Here is a 23,791-nt window from a genome sequence, read left to right as displayed (position 1 = left end):
AGACATGGAACTGTCCGCTTTTGTGTAATTTACCTTAATATTCCAGCACTGATCAATTCAGACCCATGGGTTATTTTTATTTGTTTTTAATTCACATGTACAGAGTGCTTACTGTGTGGCAGGAACAGTGCTAACGGCTTCACAGGACTCACTCGTTAATCACATTCATCTCCTTCCTCTCAACTTTTGACAGCTTTGTTTCACAACACAAAAGGCTACACACTGGTTCAGCCAAAAGAAGTCTGCCGTGTGGTGATTGGCTGAATGAGCAAAGCAAAACACCATTTTTGGCATGGACTTCCCTGTCAAATTTTTCTTTCTTGGAACCACACAATGAAGAAATGGTTTATTAGCTTCCAATGACCCACTCAGAAAAAGCAATAACCATAAGAGGTAGACATGTCCATGAGAAGCCATCTCACACAACCCCCGAGGCCCAGAGGTACCACCACAAATACATATGCCATGACAAATGCTACTGATCCCCTCTCTGCACGCATGGTTCATGCACACACAACACACACATGATAGAGCCACAAAGCAAACAAGAAAGCACCAAGGGAAGTGGTGGGAAAGCTCTTATAGCACGCACCAAGGAGACGGCACTTATCTTAGGCAAATAAGTCCATGTCCTTGGACCAGAAATTCACAGACACTTCGCAGAAGCATGAGCAGCTCAGGAAAGTGCAGCTGCACCAAAAAACACAAGTACCCAGATCTTATCTTTACAATTGCCTCTTGCTGTTAAGGTCACTCACTGTAATAGCGTCTGTGGCCCTCCGTCTTTCCCGGTGCAGCTCGGTAGAGAATTGTCCCTTCAAAGGTAGTCTTTCCTGACAGTGAATGAGAGAAGAGAAGGGGAGAGAAAAAAAGAGGAGGGGGAGGGAAGGGGGAGCAAATGATGGCAAAAGAAGGAAGAGGAAGAATCTTTAACTGAACTTGCCTTCAATGAATCCACTGCAAGAGGTTCATCCGCAAAATTAATTAGAGACCTTTAGGCAGAATTTCAGAATGTCACAGAATGAGCCCAAAGTTCCCATGCAGCCCCAATGCACAATCACGAGCACCCAGAAAGTGGGACTTGCATCTGTACATGACTGACATGTACATTATGCTCAATTTAAACCTGGAAGCCATTTCAACATTTCAACATTATAATTCAAGAACAGGAAAACCTCAATTAACCAGAAGGAATCCAATTAACTCAATTATACAGCACAATCTTCTCTACAAAGAATATGACCCAAATACAATGCAGATTCAGGTCCATCGTATTTTATCTTTTGCCCCATGACTGCAAGATTCTAAACAAGGCATGGGATTCTCTTTAAAAGATATTTATCATCCTCAGTACCTCTAAGCAAGAAAATGTACTAATATAGGTCAGGCGGGGTTTCACCAGTGAGGTTGGAAACCAATAGTGGCATCCACAGCAATATAAGAGGTTTTCTGCTTAGCACCGAGGACATCAGAAAACCCTTATACCTTGAATCATCTTAATTGAGGTTTTCCCATATCAGTCATGAAGCTATATTCAGGTATGAGGACACAGGACTCGCCCAGTGTCATATTATCTCTTTTTCGTTGTTACAAATAGAGGTTATCAATAGCATAAGACTGGACACACAGCTAAAACTCAAATCTCTGTGGAAGCAGGAGTAAGTACACAGGATACACACACACACAGCCCCACTTTGAGTGTAGACAAACACATGCACACACACATACTGGTGTTTGTATGCCCTACAGACAGTACCACCAGCAGGTAACTTAATTTGCTAAAGGCAAACTCAATTAATAAATACATTACTCTAAATTACCCGAGACATAAGTTCCATTACGGCTTGTGAGCTAACTATCAAACTGGAAGCCAGTCACACAGCTTCACAGAAAGTCTGAGGGATAAAAAGGCAGGCTTCATTTACAGAGAGGCACAGAGTAAAACAGAGATGGGAGAGAGCAACTTGTCTCACATCTTAGAAACACTCATTAGGAAAATGGGAACTCTCTGATAGGAAGCATGCTGTCAGCTTCTGGGCCACGTCATCCCTAATGCGGGAAGGCATTGCGTAAGATCAGGCCAATAACTCACGTGGAATCATGTATTTCTAATTCCCGTGTCCTACAGACATGGTGTCTGTAGGACCTTGTTTTGAAATCTGCCCTTTTTGATAGATGGGTTCCTTCTAATTAAGGCAAAAACTTAGACATTCAAATCACTGGCTACTTAAGAATAATCCAAAGAAACAATAAAGTGTTTGAAATGTTCTTGGTAGACTCGTAGCTCTTGAGGACTTTGGTGACAAAAGCAGAGCAAGTAAGACAGGCTAGTTTTTATTTGGGCAAATTTTTATCCTGCTTAACTTCAGTTATTAAGGCAACATTACTCCTAAGGAACACACATATTTTCTGAGCTAGGTTCTCCAAAACTGAACAATAACAGTCCTTTCAGTGTGAGAAAAATTAAGTATGAGAAAAAGAAATCAGTATTTCAATAAAGTTTTTCCAAGTACAGCAGAGTCCCCCTCTGTTCTTCCCCGGTCTGAGAATCACTGAGGAAGGTCACGGCCCTGATGTCTCCGAATGGCCAAGCGTTTCTACAAAGTCCCCTGTGCACTGGCGGTCAGGCCACCAGAGATGGAGCCTGGGCTGGAGGTGGGTGAGGACATACACATTTGATCTAAAGAGCAAATGACTGTCAGCAACTGGCAAGTTCATGAGTGTGAGTGCTGTTTATTTTAGTAGGAGAAACCCTCTCCAGCCACTATTAAACATTAGCACGTGAAGGCAGTAAACACTGTAAAAGAAAACGATTTTAAAATTTCAACACAAAATCTTATACTTATGCTAGCATCTAATTTTGCCTAAAACTCTTTTTTTAAGCAAGTTACTAAATGCTCTTCATTGCTACTAGAACATCACACAGAAAAATATATATCTAATATTAAAAAGAAAAGAAAGTCTAGTGATGGCACGGGCGGGGGACTCTCAGCCTGGCTCCACTTTACACAGGCAAGGAGCACTGAGCAACCTGGTTTTTACAGCTGATGAAACACAGTATTTGTGTATTATGGGAGTGGTTTGTCCTAAGCTCTAAAAGGCCATCTCCATCTCTGTCTTAGCTTCACAAGTCACTGAAGTATCAAAGCCTTAAATTCAAAACTGAGGAATTAAGGAAAATAAGAAAGTCAATTCAACCTGAAATCTCATGGTTATTAATGATTATAGAAAGAAAATGCAAATGTTTTTCCCCCTGAAAATTATGGGAGATAACTGAAAATATTTCTGTAGCTAAAACATGGTTTTTGAAAACAAAAAAACAAAAAAACAACAAATACTTTTCAGTTTTATGACAATTATTTTAGAATCTAAGAAATTAAATAAAAAGACATTAGAAAAGATACATTAATATCTTAAATGTGAAGCAAAGTATGTATGAAATTGAAACTAAACAATAGTCATATCTGGATTTCTTTGCCTCTAAGTTTAAACAAGTTTTATAGATTCAAGATATTCTCTGATTATAATTTGATATAGTAATACAATATCAATACAATTTATAATTAGTTCTATTTCACACTATTTAGTCAATACTAGCACATGCAAAACTGTAACTGAAAAGCTAATTAATTAATCATGATCTGTGACAAGAAGAAGAAATTAGCTAAACTATACTCAGACTTGAAATTTGTCACGTGCTCTGTGAGGTGAACTGCAGGCCATAAAGGAGGCAAAACCAATGTCTGTGAAGGCCTGCATTTAATCGTGGCCTCATCCCTCAGAAGCCAGGCCACGCCCAGGACTTAATTTCATTGGGCTTTAGTGTTCTTATCTGACACCGGGCTAAATGATCTCTAAATTCTTTTCCATCCCTAATATAAGATTCTGTCTGCCCTGTTACTGCAACCATTTGGATGTTTTATTTTTTAAAAACCTCATTTATTCAAGTTTTTTCATTACTGATCTCTTACACGGGAGCCCATTTTGTTCTTTCAAAAAATTCCTTGTTGGCACCACTTTGCAAGCCCTAACGAGTAAATAGATCCATGTGATAATCATCAGTCGCTGCTGATATTTTTTAAATAAGACAGCCAGACATTATGAGCCTCTGGATAGACTGTATATTACCACCTATGATGTAGTTTTGAACTATATATTTGTGTGTGTGTATGAATTTAATCAAGCCCCTAAATCTAATTATCAATTTATAGGAATATAGAATAAATGACATATCAGAGATGAAATCAGCAAAGGCAGACAGTGGGAAACTAATAGACAAAGGATCTCAGTTTGTTAAGGAAATAAAGAGACATGGAGGAGGAAACTAGATTCAAAGACACTTGAGACATATCAACAAATGACAATGTATGTACCTTCTTTGGATGCAGATTCAAACTAACAAATCATATTAAAAATAGAAGACTATTAGGGGAAAGTGAACAATGATTGTATATTTATTTATTTATTTAAAAATTATTTTATTGTTCAATTACAGTTGTCTGCATTTTCTCCCCACCTCTCTACCCCACCCCAGCCAAACCCACCTCCCTCCCCTGCTTCCACCCTCCCCCTTGGTTTTGTCCATGTGTCCTTTGTAGTAGTTCCTGAAAACCCTTCTCCCCAAAGGGAACCCTAGTACATTGTTGGTGGGAATGCAGACTGGTGAGGCCACTGTGGAAAACAGTATGGAATTTCCTCAGAAAACTAAAAATGGAACTGCCTTTTGACCCAGCAATTCCGCTGCTGGGATTATACCCTAAAAGCCATGAAACAGCAATCCAAAAGAACCTATGCACCCCAATGTTCATAGCAGCACAAGTTACAATAGCCAAGTATGGAAGCAACCTAAGTGTCAGTCAGTAAATGAGTGGATCCAAAAACTATGGTATATTTACACAATGGAATTCTATGCAGCAGAGAGAAAGAAGGAGCTTATACCCTTTGCAACAGCATGGATGGAACTGGAGAGCATTATGCTAAGTGAAATAAGCCAGGTGGTGAGGGACAAATACCATAGGATGTCACCTTTAACTGGGACATAATCAACAGAAGAAAAAAAGCAAACAAAATATAACCAGAGACATTGAAGTTAAGGGATAGTGGGGAGAATGATTGTATATTTAATTACAGTGAAGAAATTGCCATTATTTTTGGTGTGATAATGATATTTTAAGACACGCTTTTATGGACACAAATTGAAATACAGTCATGTGTCACTTAACGACAGGGATACGTTTTGGGAGATGCATCATTAGGCTATTCTGGCACTGAGTGAACATCATGGAGTGCACTCACACACACCGAGATGGTATGTAGCATACTGGACACCTAGGGTACATGGTACAGCCTACTGCTCCTAGGCTACAAACCTGTACAGCATGTTACTGTACTGAATACTGTAGGCAACTGTAACACAAAGGTAAGTATTTGTGTATCTAAACATAACTAAACCTACAAAAGATACAGTAAAAATCTGGTATAAAAGATTATTTTAAATGGTACACATCTACAGAGCACTTACCATGAATAGAGCCTGCGGGACTAGAAGTTGCTCTGGGTGAGGCAGTCAGTGAGGAATGAGTGAATGTTAAAGCCTAGAATATTACTGAACACTATGGAAGATTTTATAAATACTATCCCATAAGCCCTACCCCTGCTTCCTTGTGAAAGGGCCCAAGATAAAACATCAAAGCTGTTGATGCAATTCCATGAACAGGGACGTGGGCTGGACCAACCAGAAATACAGAGGAGAAACTGGCTCCGGTGTAGATCACCCTAACGGTGACTGCCAGGGGCAGTGGGAGGTGGCCTGAGGATCAGCAGGAATAAGAAATCACGATGAAGAGGTAAAGAAACAGGGATCGCTGTGGCAATGCGGTTCTGGCTATTGCCCATCGGAGCAGTGGTCAGATGCAGGAACTCTGTGGTATTCATAAAACAGGAGAGTATTTACCATGAACAGGGTGTAGAACTGAGGACTCAATAGCTAGACCTTGGAAATCTGTCTTTGGTTCCATTGGCCCTATCGGCCACAAAGGGTGCTCTCTGCATTGAATTGAAGGAAGAAATAAAAATTATCTACGCTTTGCATCCTTACAACCTGGAAATATTTCCAAAGTGGACAGGGACAGGCAGTTCCATATCACCACAGGAAGCTTTTACTAAAGTGACAGTGGCACTTAATAACTGTTACGATAGCTTCCTGTGGACCCGTGTCCTTGTATAGGATCTTAGGTCCTTGATAAAGAATGTATAACAATGTACTCTGAACACCATGAAGCTGGGTCTGGGAGGACTGTAGCGCTCTCTGAATATATAGATCTGGCGGGTCAGGCTCCTCAGTGCTGAAACAGGTCAGCAGCTGACCAATTGGGATGTAATCTGTGCACTCAGAAGTGAGGTGCTGTGAGTGAGAGAGAATCTATTGCCAAGCCCCACAGGTACTGCTCGTGTCAAAAACAAAAAAATCATCCTGATCCACATATCCTTCCATTTCTCACTGGAAATTCAGCTCCATTATAACTTTATGGGAACACCGAGGTATATGCCATCCCTCATTGACCAAAATGTCATTATTCAGCACATGACTATATTTATGGATAAAATTATATGCTATCTGGGTTTGCTTCAAAACAGTATGTAGTGGTATAAATACAACCAATTGGCCATACTGATAATTGCTGAAGCTAGGAGAAGGCCACACAGGGGTTCATTATACAATTCTCTAGCCTTGTGTACATGTTAGAAATTTTCTGTAATAAAAAACTTATGGGGGAGGTAGAAGAGAGTATGGGGGGAATAAATGGTGATACAAGGAAACTTAAAACAAACAAAAAAGTATATTAAAATCTTTTTGAAAAGCACCACTAAGGTTTTAAAAGTTCTATGAAAAGTAAAAATGTTTTCAAATTTAATCATGTAGCAAAAACTTCCAGCTACTAATCACAGTGAATTTTCTTATCCAAGATAAAATGTTTAAAACAACATATCAACCAATACAACTGCTGTAATGCTTTCCTTGATAGATTAAATTACCCTGAACAAAGATTTAGAGTTGAGATTTTTCATAACCACCATAATATAAAAATATATCAGGGTAAAAGAAAAGCAAGCTTAACCAACTTGCACCTGTCATTCAAAGACAAAAATGCCTGTCCTCAGAGTAAGGAAGGAGTCAGCAAGCATTTAGGGAATGCCTACCATATGTCAAGCTGTCTTGGCACACTTCCTTATAAATCTAATGCAATGTTTATTCTGTTGCATTTGCCCATTGGTTGACAAAATTCAACTGAATAACTACCCTCCAATACTTTCTGGAAGTACAAAAATGAAATAAGTATGTGCACATACAGGAGAGTGTGAGTGTGTGTGTGTGTGTGTGTGTAGCAAAGAGATATACAAGCATACATTGTATACAAGTTGTTCTCATGTGTATTAGGATTTTTTTTTAAATTTCCAAATCAGGATCTATTTATTAAAGCTTGGTGGCAGGCTTTCCAATGCTCCAGACTACCCAGATATCTGGATTCTTTTTTTTTTCTGGTTTTATTTATTTACTTTGAGATTTCTTTTGTTCTTCTTTTTTCTCTCACATCTGTCTTTAAAATGCCACTCTAATGTCTGCTAGCATTTAAATTAAGAGGATTTTTATATGCCACCAGGATCTGTCAAAATTACCAAAATGGCACTAACATAAGGAATTTAACATACTCCCAAAGCCATGTATTAATTAAGCAATCTCTGTGAAAAGTAAGTATAATTTATGAACAGTATTAAGTGGGATGTTCTAACAAAGACCTTGATTAAGTACAGTTTAGCATACACCACAGTAAAAAGTCAGATGCCTTTTGGGTACTAACTACATTTGTCTTTCTTAGTTCTATAATAAAAGTAAATGTGTATTTTTATAGTTAGACAGGATATTATCCCTGGGGAAAGTGGGTGAGGGGTGCATAGGACCTCCCCTAACAGTATTTTTGTAACTTCCTGTGAATCTATAAGTATTTCAAGAGGTTTTTTTTTTTAAGTAAAACACATCAAAACTACTAACACCATTCTCTGGGGGTAGGAAATAAGAAGATTCATTCTAAAATCAGGGGTTCCACTTAGACAAATCCTACCATTATATGTAATTTCTGCATGTGACCTGTGATTATAAAAATTTTCCCATCAGAAAGTAAATGGCTACTGAAAACCCTGTCAGACACTAAGAGATGCTATTTCCCTCTCTTTTAGAAGATTATTTCAATCTGGCAAGACTTAGGGACTTTTCTATGAAGCCCTTTGTGATCATCATCGTCCCCACATCCCCATGGGACTGGCCTCTTAGCCTTTGTACCCCGCTGCTCCCCAGATACCTGGCTAGCTGAGCACCTGGGGCATTTTCCTGAATGTCTGTTGATTTGTGCACCCCATTCCTGCAATGTGAGCTGACTGAAGGCGGGGTCCTGCCTGGTTTGTCTATATAATCTTCAGTGCCTTCTGCAGTGTCTTGGTAACAACGGGCTCAAAAAAAAAAAAAAGTTGAATGAATAGAAGAAAAGGAGGAAAGATGGGAAGAAAGAAGGAAGGATAGATAAATGGATATGAGCAGGAAGATAGAGAAATGGATAGATAAGCCCTCTTCTCCTTAACTGTATATATATAGGAAGATTATACAAGCCATGTAGTTCTTACCAGAGGCATCCATCTTTCTTAGAAGACCATACCTCTTTAGGACCTCAAAATCCCTTCAACAAGACATAGATTCCAGGGTAACTCAATGTGGCTGCTGAAACTACTGGGCTCTCTGGTCATGAGATGGAAGGCTTTTAAGTGAATCAGTGTGGGGGAGGGCAGTCTCTACAAGAGAAGCAGCCCCTTGTGAGCATGTGAAGGAAGGCTGCGTGAATGGGGAGACTACTCCATTCAGCCTCCTAACTTCCTACCTGTCTCAGGAATTCCAGCCCTGAGTGCTTTGAGATGAGCAGCATCAAATGCCTCTATTATTGACCTGGAGCAAGAGGAGAGTTCATTTCAATAGTTCCAAAAATATAAGAGGCATTACTTCTGTGACCCTCCAGCTCTGAGAGCCATAGCTATCATGGCCGGATACTAAGAGGTCAGGGTTCTCCCCAGATGGTTGTCCAACATTGCCCCACACCTCCTCTTCTGCATCACTAGAGGAATTCCAAAGTAATTTTCAAATGCAGACAATGTTTCTGTGAACATGGTACCAATCGGTGTGTAAGCAGCCTCAAAATATGAACTGGTTACATCCCAAGAGTTTAACACAATTAACAATGAGAATGACCATTTGTGGAGGGCCTTCTATGAGTGAGGTGGTTTATATACATTGTTGCTATTGGAACTCATAACTTATTTTCCCACAGAAATAGTGGTATAATGACCCAATTTGGTCTTCCCTGAAAAAAAAGCACATTTAATCGACAACATCCCTGAGGCATAGTATTGCTATTACAGGGTCCAACTACTCCAGTGTACAAAAGGCTGGCACCAGGCAGTTAGAATTGTAATGTGCAATTTGCGCCAGCTCCCATTATCATGGAATCGAGGACATGCTCTGCTCTCCTGGCCACACTCATCAGCTGAGTCATGTTAGCAGAGAAACCCCTCTCCCCAAGCCAGAGAAAGTAGCGGGAGCTCCAAGATGCTTCATTTGCTCCACAATCACCTCCCGTCCTGCCTACCATAGATCCTAGGATAGAATGGGGTTCAGGGGCAGGGGCCCCAGTCTTTGCAAGTATAGGGAAAGGGTGTGGCTGAAGCTGCTGAGCCAACCAGCCAGCACTGATGCTTCTATGGGTGACGAGCTGTATGAGTCAGAGTTGCTGAAACATCAAGTGAAGGAGGTCACCTGAACACTCCTCTGGAAATGGCTTTACCTACGAAGTGGGAACCTGTCCAAACATGCTGCTGGCTAAGTAAAAGAAACTCAACTAACTTGAGAACACTACTTAAGTCGGATTTTTCCAAATGGAGAACAAAGCTGATTACGAATTATTTCTTGACAGGATGGAGCTGTGCTCCTCTTGTGAGGAAGGGAAGTCTGCCTCACCACTATGACACAGTCAAGCCTCTTATGACATTCATGCCCACGACCTTGGCTCAAGACAGCACAAGAGATACATAGACGCTCACACAGGAAGCTGGGTTAGCGACTGGGAGAACAAAGCTTCCCGGTCCTGACCTTTTGCTCCGTGAGCTGGAAAGGGCAGCGGAGAAACTGGAGGGAGGAGAGCTTCAGGCCCTGGAGAAAGAAAGACCTGGAGGTCGTTCTCACCATCGCAGAGGGACATGCTTGCTCACCCACCATGGGGCTAGGCTCTCAGCTGTCTTGTCATACTTCTAAGGGACCTGGCATGCACTCATCCAAAACACAGCACTTCTCCCCACCAACAACGTATGTTTGTGCCATTCTTCTCCAAGTTCTTCAGGGGATGCTGAGAAATACAGCATTCCCATTTGTTTCATTCAAAAATAATTATAAACTTGCAGTGAGCAACACTTTAGAAATATAGGAAGGCACAGCAACATGGGCCACCCGTGAGGCAGTTATTACCATGACATGAAGGTTGGTAGTTACCTATACAGAGATGTACAGAGCGTGCCTCTGCACACACGTAAAGGTGGGCAGGTCACACCTGTACAATGATAAACCTACTAAACTGCGTGGGTTAAGGCAGCATAAACCAACCGTACTTGTGAGCTTACATCAAAGTTGCTTGTCACAGGCTACAGAGCAGAGGGGATGCAGGAGCCGCGCCCACTGGTGCCCCCACCCCCTCCTTGGGTGGTTGAGCAGGGACATCCTTACTTGACTTGGAGAGCTGCTCATCCTGGGAAATGCTGAGGTCGTCCGACTCCCCAGACAGCTCCTTGATGAAGTTGGAGGGAAACATCCCAGTCTTTCCATTCAGAACACCTTCCCACCAACCTTCTTCTACCTGTGCAGATGCAAACAGAAGAACAGAAAGGCAGGGATCAGGTTAGACACGGCGTTCCCCAGTTTCCTCTCCCAACTGTGTGGTGCAGAGTGCAGAGCCCCCACCAGTGGAGCCAAAGGATCTATAGCTTATACTTTAACAGGGAACCAGAAAGCAGACCTCATAGAGCCTTGAGATTCAGACTTAGGAAGGGGGCCATAAATGCAAGTGGAAAAAAATTATTTTCACTAACCTCAAACTGACATTTGGCATTTCCTTTGATTACAAAGGTAGGTAACACACCACAGTGACAGTAGGAGGACTTGCGAGTCATCAACAAACAAATCACGGATATTCTCATGTCACATCATAGATGCTATGAGCATCTCAAGATATTTGTACACATTACTACTTGGAAATGGTGGCCATTGTCATATGTACTGGGAGATTTTGTTATTTAATGTATTAATGAGGAATTACATTACACATAATAAGGAATTACACAGAGATTACGATATCAAAATTTGCTTTTAAAACAGTTTGATAGATACTTCTATATAAATGGTTCTCTTTATAATATTCTGTGTTTTATTTTATGCATTTAAAACAACTATTTAAAAACAGAATGGCTTCCCAGACTGCCTAGACAGTGTAACAAAAACAGTTAAGAATCCCCGAGCTAAGGTGGGAGGACTTCCTGTAGGTTCCTGAAGGGCTCTAGATAGCCCTGACATGAACTGAAATGGGTGAAGGGAGGCGGGCAGGGCAGCCAGACTGCAGTCATCTGGGCAGGGGGCAGGGGGAAGCTGCACCTGGGGGAGCAGTGAGAATGGAGAAGTCAGGTACAGATTTGAAGGTCCTTTGAGGTGTGAGCTGGTCTTTAGCAACCAATTCATTGGACAAGCAAGAGGAGGGTAAAAAAAAGTCATCCCAAGATTTTGTGATGGAGCCCAAACAGAACACCCAAAGTAGTAATAGCAGCGAGCTGGCTGCTTGGAGGAAAACTAACAAGGCATTTTGGGAACAAGCAAGTATTAAGTTACCAGTGGTGTGGTAGAACAGAAAGAAACCTAGAACCTGTGGAATTTTGTTTTGTTAGGCATACTTTAGGTATACATTACCTATTCAAATCAATAAATATAAGGTAAAAGCTAAAATAATTTAAAAAGAAAAAGAATATTGAATGAAAATCCCAGTTCACAGTCTATCCTGAAACTTAGCAGGTGTATGATGTCACTCAAATTGCCTACCAAACTGAACCCTGGCTTCCTATCTGTAGAACGGGGACAATTAATTCACTTGATCAGTGTTAGAGATGGATGTATTACGATTCTACACTAGGGGCTAGGGACACAGAACCATACAGGACATGTCCCTTTTTTTCCCTCAAGAAGCTGATATTCTACCAAGGTAGAAAGGGCACATGGTTTCCAGAGCAGAGAGGGGGTGTGTGACTAAACACTAGCAATGCAAGGTAAATAGATGAGAAAGTGCCATGACTAGAGACGGATCAAACTTGTTACCCAGAGTCAAGGTCACTGAGATCCGGGGTGCTGAAGGAAGGCTTTGAGGAAAAAAGAAATAAAAATTAAGTGTGACCTCTTAGAGTAAGATTGAGGGTAGGAGGTAGGGGTCGGCGGGATGGTGGAGAGCAGTGAGGGGAAATGTAGACAACTGTACTTGAACAACAATAAAAAATTCAATTAAAAAATAAAGTTCACTACTGTGTTAAAAAAAGATCCAAGTAGAGGAGGGGTGTGAGACTTTCAGGAAACAGGGAGGCTGACACAGCCTGGGGAATGCAGATGATCAGCATTTGTCAGGGAGCTCGTGGAACACAGACTGGCAGAGAGGTGATAGTATCTACATGGTCACAGAATCTTCCGGAAAGAATCCAGACAACAGCATCCATGCACAATGGTCCCAATGACTATTCAATACTAAATTATGGCGTTTAACTGCATTTTAGTTTAAATCAATCCATGTTTCTATGCCAACTCAACTGATACGTATTATTCTTTCAAGGAGCTTTTTATAGGATTAGGATGGTTAGGAAGATTCACCATGAGACTGAATATAAATAGTCATAGGATTTGTAGCTTGTCCTGAATAAGGAACCATAAAATGACCTTCCTTCTCCTGTAATCACAGGACAGAAGGGAAAAACCAAGGGCATGGACCGCAAATGAGCAGTCCCTGGAATAATCCCCAACAGCACAGGGCAGCTGGGCCAAGTCCATTTGATTTAGTTTGACAGTATCTAAAACATTCCTGTTCACAGTAATAAATGCCTCCAGCCTGAGATCCCTGAAGGAAGAACTCCTGATGTGTGGGATCGGTGGGCTGTCTGCTGGTAAAACAGGAATATCTTCACCTTACCACATGCCCAGATGCCTGTATCACTGTCACAGCATAGTCTGAGAGCAGTGGCCAACAGGGAACCAGCAGAGATCTATCATAAGCCACGCAGCAAGTGGAGGGACACATAATAAAACCACTGCTCATCCCCTCGGGAGGAACGCTTCCCATTGCAGGCGCCATTGGCAGGGGAGTCCGGCCCCAGTATCAATGAGAGCTGTTCGGTGCTATTTCTTCCTATAGCCTGCTGCTTTGGCTGTGAGATTCAGGCTGGAGATATGAGAAAAATGATCCTCACTCCCACACTATCCCTCTTTAGTTATATTCTAAATGATTTCTAAAAGTGATATTCTAAAGTGATTTGGGGATATTCCTGTATAAAGATGAGGACACTGAAGCCCAGAATGATTACATTCATTCATTTACTCATTCATTCATTCAAAGAGTAAAGCATAGTACCTTGCACACAGAATGAGTGAATGAATTGAATGCATGCATGCATGAATGAATAGCAGAAAATCATTGGGGGAAATCCTCTATGGGGGCCTACAAAACCCTGATTCCTTCACAAAAGGATTGTTCCTTCCTGTGAGAAGCAAAAGGGACCAAGAGACCCTGACTATCGGTACTGCCAAGCCTAGGTCTGTGTATCCCACCCAATATTTAATGAGCACCTATCCTGCATTGCCCTAGGACCTCAAGACAGATTGATTGAGAAGCCTCTGCAACAAAGAAATGAACATACAGAGGCTGTACACCCCCTGCTTAGAAAGTAAGTTTGCTTATGTTTATGTCCCTATATTTAAAAGAGAGAGAGAAATGTATCCCTTTCAAATAAAATGGAAATTATGGATGTTACCAAGGGCTTACAATTTCTGCCCCAAAGAAAGTGATGAAAGGGGGCAGATACCCATGTTCTCCCCCTCCAAGACACACTCCTCAAAAGTCTTCTACAGGCCTTGGCTCTAGGCTGAGAATAAGTCCCCACCCCCACAATGTCTCTCTGTGATCAACCCAGCCAGCTCTGGAGCCCATGACTGTGTCCCAAGAGAGAACCCCACCTTCGGCCCAGAGGTGGGAGCAGGGTGGCTTACACATGGTAGTGTTTGAGAAAGACACAGTAAAATCACTTAAATAGTTTGTGTCTGAGTTCCCTGCAATTTCCATGTCTTCACAATCACCAGTATCTAAGTGGGTTCGGGACCCAAGTAGGTAGTTTGTAGCTCTTGGCCCCGTTGGAAGTTGGGGAAGTATCTGTATGAATTTCAACGCCTCTACCTCCACCCAATCTTATAAAGATTATCACATTAGTAAGGCATCAAAGACGACTTGTGAATGTAAAGACGACTGGGCTGTCTCAGGTACCTAGGTACTAACAACGGTTCCATCTTCAACTTACCATTGTTGTAGTTTTACCTGTCAACTGTACTGAGAAGGGGAACAACATTTACCAAGTTTAAAGTCTACCTCAGGGTACAAGTAACAAGACAGAAAAATCCATTTAAGGGCTGTTATACTATAGCTTTTACATTCAATTAGTCCTTGAATACCCAAACCTTAGTCAGAAGCACACTGGAGGGGTGCATGTGAGGGAAGCATGGGAGAGAAAGAGGCACACAGGTAAATGCAGTCAGCTTCATTGTTCCAAGAGATGTTTTACCATTCTTTCCGGAAAGGAATGGACAGGTCAAGCTTTAAGGAAAGAACCACACCTTATCATTACTAAAATTTTTCTCAAAATATATTCAGACTTGGTAGGTTGGATGTTTCTAGGAATTTACCCATTTCTTCTAGGTTGTCTGATTTGTTGGTGTATAATTGTTCATAGTAGTGTCCTAAGATCCTTTATATTTCTGTGGCATCAGTTTTAACCCCTTCTCTTTTGTTTCTGTGAGTCCTCTCTCTTCTTTTTCTTGGTGAGTCTAGCTAAAGATTTGTCAATTTTATTTATTTTTTTAAAAAAAATCCAGCTGTTGGTTTCATTGATCTTTGCTATTATCTCTTTAGTCTCTGTTTCATTTATTTCTGTTCTGATCTTTATTTTCTTCCTTCCACTACCTTTAGACTATGTTTGTTCTTCTTTTCCAGTTCCTTCAGGGCATTGTGCTAAGTGAAATAAGTCAGAGGAAGATGAATACTGTCTGTTCTCACATATGTGGAATTTAAAAAAAAAATCTCTAAACTCACTGAGTGAGCAGACTGGTGGATGCCAGAGGTGGGGCAAAATGGATGAAGATGACCAAACAATACAAACTTCCAGTTATAAGATAAATAAATCCTGGGGATGTAATGGGCAGCATGGTGACAACAGTTAACAATACTGTATTGTATACTTAAAAGCTGCTAAGAGAGTAGATTTTTTTTAAATTTTTTTATTGTTATTCAATTACAGTTGTGTGCCTTTTCTCCCCATCCCTCCACCCCACCCCAGCCGAACCCCCCTCCCTCCCCTGAGAGTAGATCTTAAAAGTTCTCATCATAAGAAAAAATTGTAACTATGTGTGATGATAGATGTTAGCTAAACTCACTGTGGTAATCATTTTGCAATATATACATGTACGAAATCATTATGTTGTACACTTCAAACTAATACAATATTATGTCAATTATCTCAATAAAAATTGATTCAGAAATAATTAAATGAGAATTTCAATAGTAGCCCTTTACCTTACCTGTGAGAAGGAAAAGAATTTTGAAAATTTAAAAATACTAGAGAAGTATTAAGATAACTTTGCCTTCTCTAGAACTCATGCAAATGTGCAAAGACATAGTTTGCTTTGTAATATTGCTGCAGAAAAAACAAATTGCTTCTAGAAAACATCTTTTGCTATTAGTGGAATTAGTAAAAAAACTATATATAATATATATGTATGTATATGTGTATATATATATATATATACATATATATGTTTTTAAGGGAACCCCTTCCTGAAGGCATAAACACCTACATTATTTTCCATTTCAGTTGCTTTAAATAACTGTCCTTATTGATTTGGGGGCATGAAAAGCTGGTTGTGCCAAATATAAACAAGTATTATATAGGCTGTAAATGCCTGGGCCAATACTTTCCCCCAACTCCCGTGTAGTTTGCTGTCTGATTACCTCTTTCTGGCAAGGCCAGAACAGTCCAAACACACAGGATGCTGGTTTCTCTTCCTTTGTCTCGTTCTTCTGAGAATAAGCCTATTCTGCACAAGAGGGGCCCCTCAAAAGAGAAATGTGTAATTTAAAGGGAAATGATTTAGGAAAACATATAAATTTATTTTTTTAATATTGTATTTATTTTGAGAGAGAGGGGAAGGGGGTGAGAAAGAGAAGGAGAGAAACATCAATGTGTGGCTGCCTCTCCCGCACCCTCTACTGGGGTCCTGGCCTGCAACCCAAGCATGTGTCCTGACTGGGAATTGAACCGGCAACCCTTTGGTTCGCAGGCCCGCGCTCAAGCCACTGAGCCACACCAGCTAGAGCAGGAAAACACATACAATGTCTATTTAAGACTTATGGAAACTTTGCCCAATGAGTCAGAGCAACATCCACAATTTTCTTCATAGTGGCAAGGGTTTGTGGTAAGAGCTTTTATAGACATCCTCAGCAATGCTTGAAAGTCCTGTCCTTCAAAACTGCTACAGGCTAATCTATAGGTCCCCAAATTTTTAATGACTCAATGCTAAGGCCTTACTGTCAATTCCAGCTTGAAGATATAAGCTAATAGTAAAATCAAGCCAGCAAGATAACCTTTCTGATGAATCAAGATCCTGAAGTTTTGTCCAGTCACTATTCCCAGGTGAGAAAACTATCTATGGGGATGTGTTGATCTTAGAAAACCCATATGTAAGAAACCTTTAAATGGGGTATTCCTTTAACAGTTCAGTGTAGACAACACTGTAACTTTCATCTCAACTGAATTTGATTGTATCTGCCGTCTCCTGCTCTGTATACTCCACATTTGCCCTTGAAAATTCACAGGTCATACTCAACTTTGGAGTAAGGTTATACTAACATCCTGTCCTTCCTCTAGACTAGCCCAGCACCTTACACAATGCAGCCTGTGCTTCCTGAATTCATCCAAGTACTTCTCACCTTCCACATGCCCTGATGAAATACCACCTATTCTAGGAAGTATCTTCTTCACCCTCACTGAGAACCTTGGTTTTTAAATCCCTCTCATTTGTGAATGCCATCATTTACCACTCAATTAACATCTTGGGTTATTAATTTACATTCTTAGCTGTGTATCTTACCCTCCCTGACTATACCAGACTGTGGGTTGGTGGGGGTGAAAGTTCTAACCCTCTAATCACGTGATTGGTTCATCCTTAGGTGTGGCCAAAAGTCATCATTAACATAACAAAAGACAACTTGATCAAGCTCTTAGGAAATTCCTAGGATTTTAGGGGCACTGTGCCAGAACCACCAGGCATAGACAAATATAGACTTCTTATTATAAATCACAATATCATCACTATCCATCCAAACTGACAAAATATATCTGAGGAGTTCAAATTTTGAAGGATTTCAACAGCCTATTTAGCTCCAGATAAGAGAATGAAATCTCCTGCTATGAGCACAAGGAAGATGCGTAAGTTTCTTCGAAGTACAAGTTACTTTGCAAACTATAAGGCCAAGTTAGGCTTTAAGTCTGAAACTGAAGCCACTGGTCTCTAGCCAGCCTGACTAGGGACCAATGAGACAATGAGAAATTATCTCAAAAACTAACCACAAAAAAAAAAAAGCAAGAAACTCTGAACATCCCTTGGGTCATGACTAAGACAGGCCAGTTGAGACCAAGTTCATCCAACACAAAAGGAGAAGTGGCTCATTCCCCAGGCTCTAGATGACACAGATGGGAAAACAAAGGGGCTCAATGACTTTTTCAAAAACACTAGTCCAACAAGCCAGTTTTGAAACTCCAGAGGCCCTCAAATGCCATTTCTCCTGGTAATATTGTCCATATGCCATATCTGTTCTTATAATCAGAACTTCACCTGCATTTATCAGTCTGCTCCACTCTGGACAAAATGACACAAGTACGTATTTACAAACAATCTCTTTAATAACATCTACCCAGGAATTCAGCCTGCTATTTTTCCTTTTGAACTGGCAGCCCAGTTCTTTCAGGTTCACATTGATGAATTTAATGATGAGAGCAGAACCACTCACAGCTCTACAGCCAGGAGGCAGAAGCATGGTGAGGGCTTTCTTGAGCGACTTCGCCTTGCCAACTCCACTATCCCTGGATGGCCACGTGCTCTCCATTCCTCCTCTAAGCCACGCTGCAGAGGCCCATCCAGGCTGAGCACTCAAGGCTGGTAGTCGATTCCTGCCCAGTGAGCGTCAGGGCTGTGTCTATCCAAACGTGCTTAAGCCCGCTGTCCTTATTGCTAGCCCACAATTTGGTTAAATGGCTCAGACGTACGTAAGTGTGAAGACAGAGTTAGTGGTGTGAAGGGATAATGGTAATGATTTGAAGGTTAAAAAATGCTAAATTAGGCGTGGACAAGACAACAGAGATTAGGGATGGCAACTGTAGGACCTTCAGTCCACACGCTGCAGTTGTTTCACAGCATCTGCATCTGTGTGTGTGTGTAGCTTTGCAATACAGGAGACTCGACCTATTCATCAACAATAAGAATATATATACACATATACTTGTACAGTTACACAATATAATTTTATTGACCAAATAGATTAATTGATCTTACAGTATTGCAAAGCTATTGCTACAGTCTTACCTCAATCAGTCCCTGAGATTTAAGGGGTTTTGTGTATTTGGGATGTTTGTTTATTTTGTTTTTACTTTTCAGTGGAATTAGGAAATGGTTACCCATTGACATTTATACAAAACCCTTTATAAGAGGAAAGGGCACACTTTATATTATATGGTTATAATGGCCCAAAACCTACAATATTACAAGTAAATCGGAAGAACAGGGGAATTAATTTCTGATGATATCATTATTTAAATACGGATTAAAAGGCCAACTTTTATGTTTTGTTTTACATAAATAGCATAGGCTACATAGCTATTTTTCCTTTTCCCTACTTGAAAGCCCAGAATGAAGCCTAGCATTGTACTGGCGGTGAGTGGAAAGAAGACTGGCATTGTAAGTGGTGATGAAGTTCGACGTCACCTAGGTGAAGAAAAGCAGCCCTGAACCCCTTCTTTAGCTATCCATGCTCACTTCCCTACAGCTAATGGGTAACTGAGAGTGGGTGATATGTCCCAGAAACTTATTATTCATTTTCCTTATCTTGATTTCTATTTCAGAAACCATTATTACAACATTAAAGGAAAAATAATCTATGACAGAATGATTTCCAATTCTTGTCCCCTTTCAGTCGTTGGTCATGTGCATGGAGATGTATTTTACATGACTATATCCTAGTATTTGCAATTGTGTGTTCCGATCTGTTCATTTATTTTGCAAAACATCATTTCATGCATCCATTTATTAATTTACTTCATTCATCAAGTATTTATTAAGGTATGTATTAGGTTTTAGGCACTATTCCAGGTACCATGAATATAAAGATAAAAACCAGATCCCTGTTGTTAAAAGAGCTTGCAGGTTAGCAGAACATAACAGATAATTACAAAGCACAGTATTGTCATAAATACATATTTAAAGGCCTCTGTGTTTACCATCCTAATGGCTTCACAATCTTTTACCTGGATAATATAACAATTCACATAACTATTCACTTCTTGATTATTTGTATCACGTGCACTGCTGCAATGAACACATTTCACATTTTTTTTCCTGTTAACCATTTTCTATGGATAAATTCCTAGGAGTGAGATTACAGGGTCAAAGTGCATTAATTCAGATTTTTATAGCTCTTGACATACCTTGCTAAATAGCTTCATAAAAATATACAGAGTCACCACTTCTGAGCATTGCCAACAGTCTAACCACTAAATATTTTCTTAGAATTTCAAAAGCAGGAACCCATTATTGTGTTCGTTTGTATTTATGTAATTAATAGCAGGATGGAATATTTTCTCAGCATTAAGATTTTAATTTCCCCTTCGGGGATTGTGTTTATGGCAGATCTATCATTTATCACTGTTATAGCAGCTTCCTAATATGTTTTCAGATGCTACAAATATAATAACTTTCCTTTTATTGCAATTTTTTCCTGTTTGTTGTTCTCTTTGTTTAGCTAAATTCACTTCAAATCATACCAAAATTTTGACTCTTTTTTTGAAATTAGTCACACTGTTTTTTCCTCTGGAATTTCTTCCATGGTTTCAGTAATTTTTTTAAAGACATTTTACTTGTGTTGCTTTTAGAGAAAGAAGGGAGGGAGAAAGAGAGGGAAAGAAACATCGATGTGATGCCTCCAACTGGGGACTTGGCCCACAACCCAGGCATGTGCTCTGACTGGGAATCAAACTGGCAACCCCTTTGGTTTGCAGGCCGGCACTCAATCCACTGAGCCACGCCAGCCAGGACTATGGTTTCAGTCTTAAGAAATTTGTTTTTCTACTACTGGCATACATGTTCTACTCTGTTGCCTATTTTTCATTCATTCAACTTTCAACAAATCTCCTATGTGTCCTGATTGGCAGCAGGGATAAAAAAATAATGAATGAATGACATATTAATACAAATTATTATTATCCAAAAGTTGGAAATAGGCAAAGGGGTTACTGCATGTCTTCCCAGTGCCACACTAGAAACCCTATTAATGAATTCTTCAGAGAAACGTATCTTGTTTGACACACTATTTACTATTCATGAGGTTAGTTTACAACTCTGTTAGTGGAGATGTTGACTGGTAGAAAACTGAAAGCAATGTAAATGATTCTTGTCACATGGCAATGAAAACAAATTTTGACCAGCAGAGATGTAAGTGATTTATCTCCTAAAAAAGATGACCTCAGAAGTTATAGCTTTATTGCCATGTAGGACACTATGTAGTTTTGTATCTAACTTAGCAATCTTAATCAAGTCTTTTCTGTTTCAGTGATTATAAATACTTTGCTCTTTCACAGTTTTCTTTGAGCCAGCCTTACCATCTTACAGATCCCTTCAATAATGAGTTAAATAAAGCTTTGACACATGCTCACCTTATGTTTATATGAGAGTCAGGAAATCTGGCTGCTGGCATCAGCCCTACTCTCATCTAATCTCCTCTTTGACTGCTAGCTTCCTTTTTTGTAAGTTGTGTGTTTCTATAAGGTCCAATGGTATTCAGGAAACCAAAGCAATCAGAAAACTGTATTTCTATACACAGATAACATGTGTTGAATCAGAATGAATGATCAGGTTCTAAGTCTGAAGCCCAGGCCCCACCTCAGACCCAAGGGAGTGGAGCCTGAGAAGCCCGTGCTACAGTCTGGTGGGACACTTCACCAGCAGGGCTTTCCTGAGTAGCCAGGACCAAGCAGGAAGAAGGGACAGTGGTGTGGTGGGAAGTACAAGGTCTGTAGCCAGGTAGACCTGGCTTTGACCCTCAGCCCTGCCTCTTCTAGAGTCTCTTGAATTTCATTCCTCATCTACAACAGAAAGTGGGTGTGATGAGCCAAGGGGCCAGTTAGTAAAGACCCTTGTCACAGCTGGCACACACTAGGTCTTCTATGAATGTCACTTCATTTCTTTCCCTCTGAATCCGCACAGTCCTCCACAATGAATACAGAATCCATCCTATAGAGATAGATCAGGAGCACACCTGGATATCCAGAGTTTACTAGTAATTGAAGCAGAGCAGAAAAGCTGTAGCACTGGGTTGGAATTTCAGAGGTACCTAGCACTCTGTGTTAGAAAGACAATGGTTTTAAATGGCCCCCCAGTGGGCTCTATGGCATTGCTCTTTGGAAACCCTTTTCTTCTGAGAAGTTAACTAGATGACTTCTAAGGTCTCTTTGAGTTTTAACATCCACCACCACAGGCAAGGCCAACCAGCTGAGGGTAGGTTCTGACAATCCTCCGCAAGGCTACCACACCCACCGGCCTGACACACTTACCTCCCCTACCACCTCAATGATGTCCCCGACTTTCAGCTCTAGCTCATCATCATTCTGGGGCAGGTAGCTGAATGCTACCTGGCACCGGCGCCTCCGTCGCTCGCCTAAATGGGAAAAAGCAAAATATTTAGATACGGCTCTTCTCTCAAAATTAGATTTTAAAGAGAGGTTTCCTAGGCATGCAGGCAAATTAAGCTGACTCGTCTCAAATACGCTCTCTGGGACATGACTAGAGGCACAGCAGCCCTGATCTCTCAGAGAGAGGCAGTAGAAAGCAGAGCAATGCTTCTTGGTCTTTTAAAAGCTGCTGGGTCAGAAAGGCATGGATATGAGAAACAGATCTGTTGGTGCAAAAGGAAAAACCCCACCCCGAAGCGCTGGAGCACAGTGTTGCCTTAAACAGTTTTCCATGGATGGGGCTTTGTATTTGCTGCTGTTGATTTTTAATGAAAGCTGATATGATGTGGTAGAGTAAAAAGAATGGTCTGCTTCTATTGCTAGCAAGGCAGAGGAAATTTTTCCCCAATGTGCAAAGGAAAAGATAAACTGTCCTGGCCTTTTTCTCACTAATCATCACCCTTTCAACATGCTGGAACTCAGGCCTGATAAGCAAAGACTGATTAGATTTCAGCCTGCTCTTGGTACCATTTCAAACGCCCCACAGGGGTTCAACAAATCCACTTCTGTCCTCTTCACTCTGTTCCCAGGGGATCCATTAGCAGGATCCCTGGCTGCTTACACAGAACCAAGCCAGGCAAATCGAGATAAAAGCCAGGACCACACTTCACGACTAGAAGACACTCAAGGTTATAGCATCTCACTCACCGAGTGTGGCCCAGCTGGGAGGCCCTCCCTGCCTTAGAGCTGGTTCAAGTACTGACAACTATCCACAGCACACACATGGATTGCGGGGAGAAAGAACATGCATGTGGTGTGCGTGGTGGTGGGCAGGGGGAGGAGACCAAGAGACAGCAGTGCAGGCCCAAGGCAGGCACAGGAGACCAGGAGAAAGGAAATGAGAGCAGCATTGCTCAGAAGTTTGTTGCTCAAGGCTGACCACCTTGCATCATTCCTTCCTGCCACCACATGGCCTAGAAAACCAAAAGGATCATCAACTTCAAGGAAACATTTAGAAACGCTTACATTATTTTTGGACACTGCCTACAGGGATTTTTTTTTTCTTTTCTAATCTTTTCCCTGAGAAAGCAAGTCCCCACAGGAGTGATCAGAGGCCACATTAAGGCCCCATGCAGCAGGATATCATACAAAGGGGAAGGCCTGCTACATCTGATGTGCTCACTGATCAATATTTTTCAAAGCCAGTGGCCTAGTTCTCTGTTCCATTTTTCTCTACCTGAACCCCACTAAGGAAGGACAGAGTTGAACAGAGGGAAGAGGACAGAAGTCTAGAATCACTATCTTGTCTAAGCACATCTTTGGCGACTATAAGAATACCTTCCACCCCTTTGTACAAAATCGCAAGCCTCCTGATCCTGATGAGAACAAAAGCTGAGCTCTCGGGCCAATTCCCAGGTGA

The 23,791-nt window shown here is 40.9% G+C and overlaps 1 protein-coding gene across 5 annotated transcripts in view; it reads right to left on the bottom strand.

Moving 5' to 3' along the window:
* The window catches only part of SH3KBP1 (SH3 domain containing kinase binding protein 1), a 311,830-nt gene that overhangs the window by 137,527 nt on the left and 150,512 nt on the right, over window positions 1–23,791 (bottom strand). For 4 of the 5 annotated variants that reach the window (XM_053917427.1, XM_053917429.1, XM_053917428.1 and 1 more), the window contains 2 exons: window positions 22,255–22,358; window positions 10,817–10,946 (listed from right to left, as the gene is read on the bottom strand). In XM_053917427.1, coding sequence (XP_053773402.1) covers window positions 10,817–10,946; window positions 22,255–22,358 — 234 coding nt within the window. Of the gene's footprint in view, window positions 1–758; window positions 834–10,189; window positions 10,250–10,816; window positions 10,947–22,254; window positions 22,359–23,791 lie in introns of all 5 variants that reach the window. The other variant, XM_053917430.1, reaches the window with a different exon arrangement.

Source organism: Desmodus rotundus, chromosome X (assembly GCF_022682495.2).
Source record: "Desmodus rotundus isolate HL8 chromosome X, HLdesRot8A.1, whole genome shotgun sequence".
Lineage (NCBI taxonomy): Eukaryota > Metazoa > Chordata > Mammalia > Chiroptera > Phyllostomidae > Desmodus > Desmodus rotundus.
The sequence above is the reverse complement of the archived record's forward strand: the minus strand, read 5'-3'. Positions and strand labels throughout refer to the sequence as shown.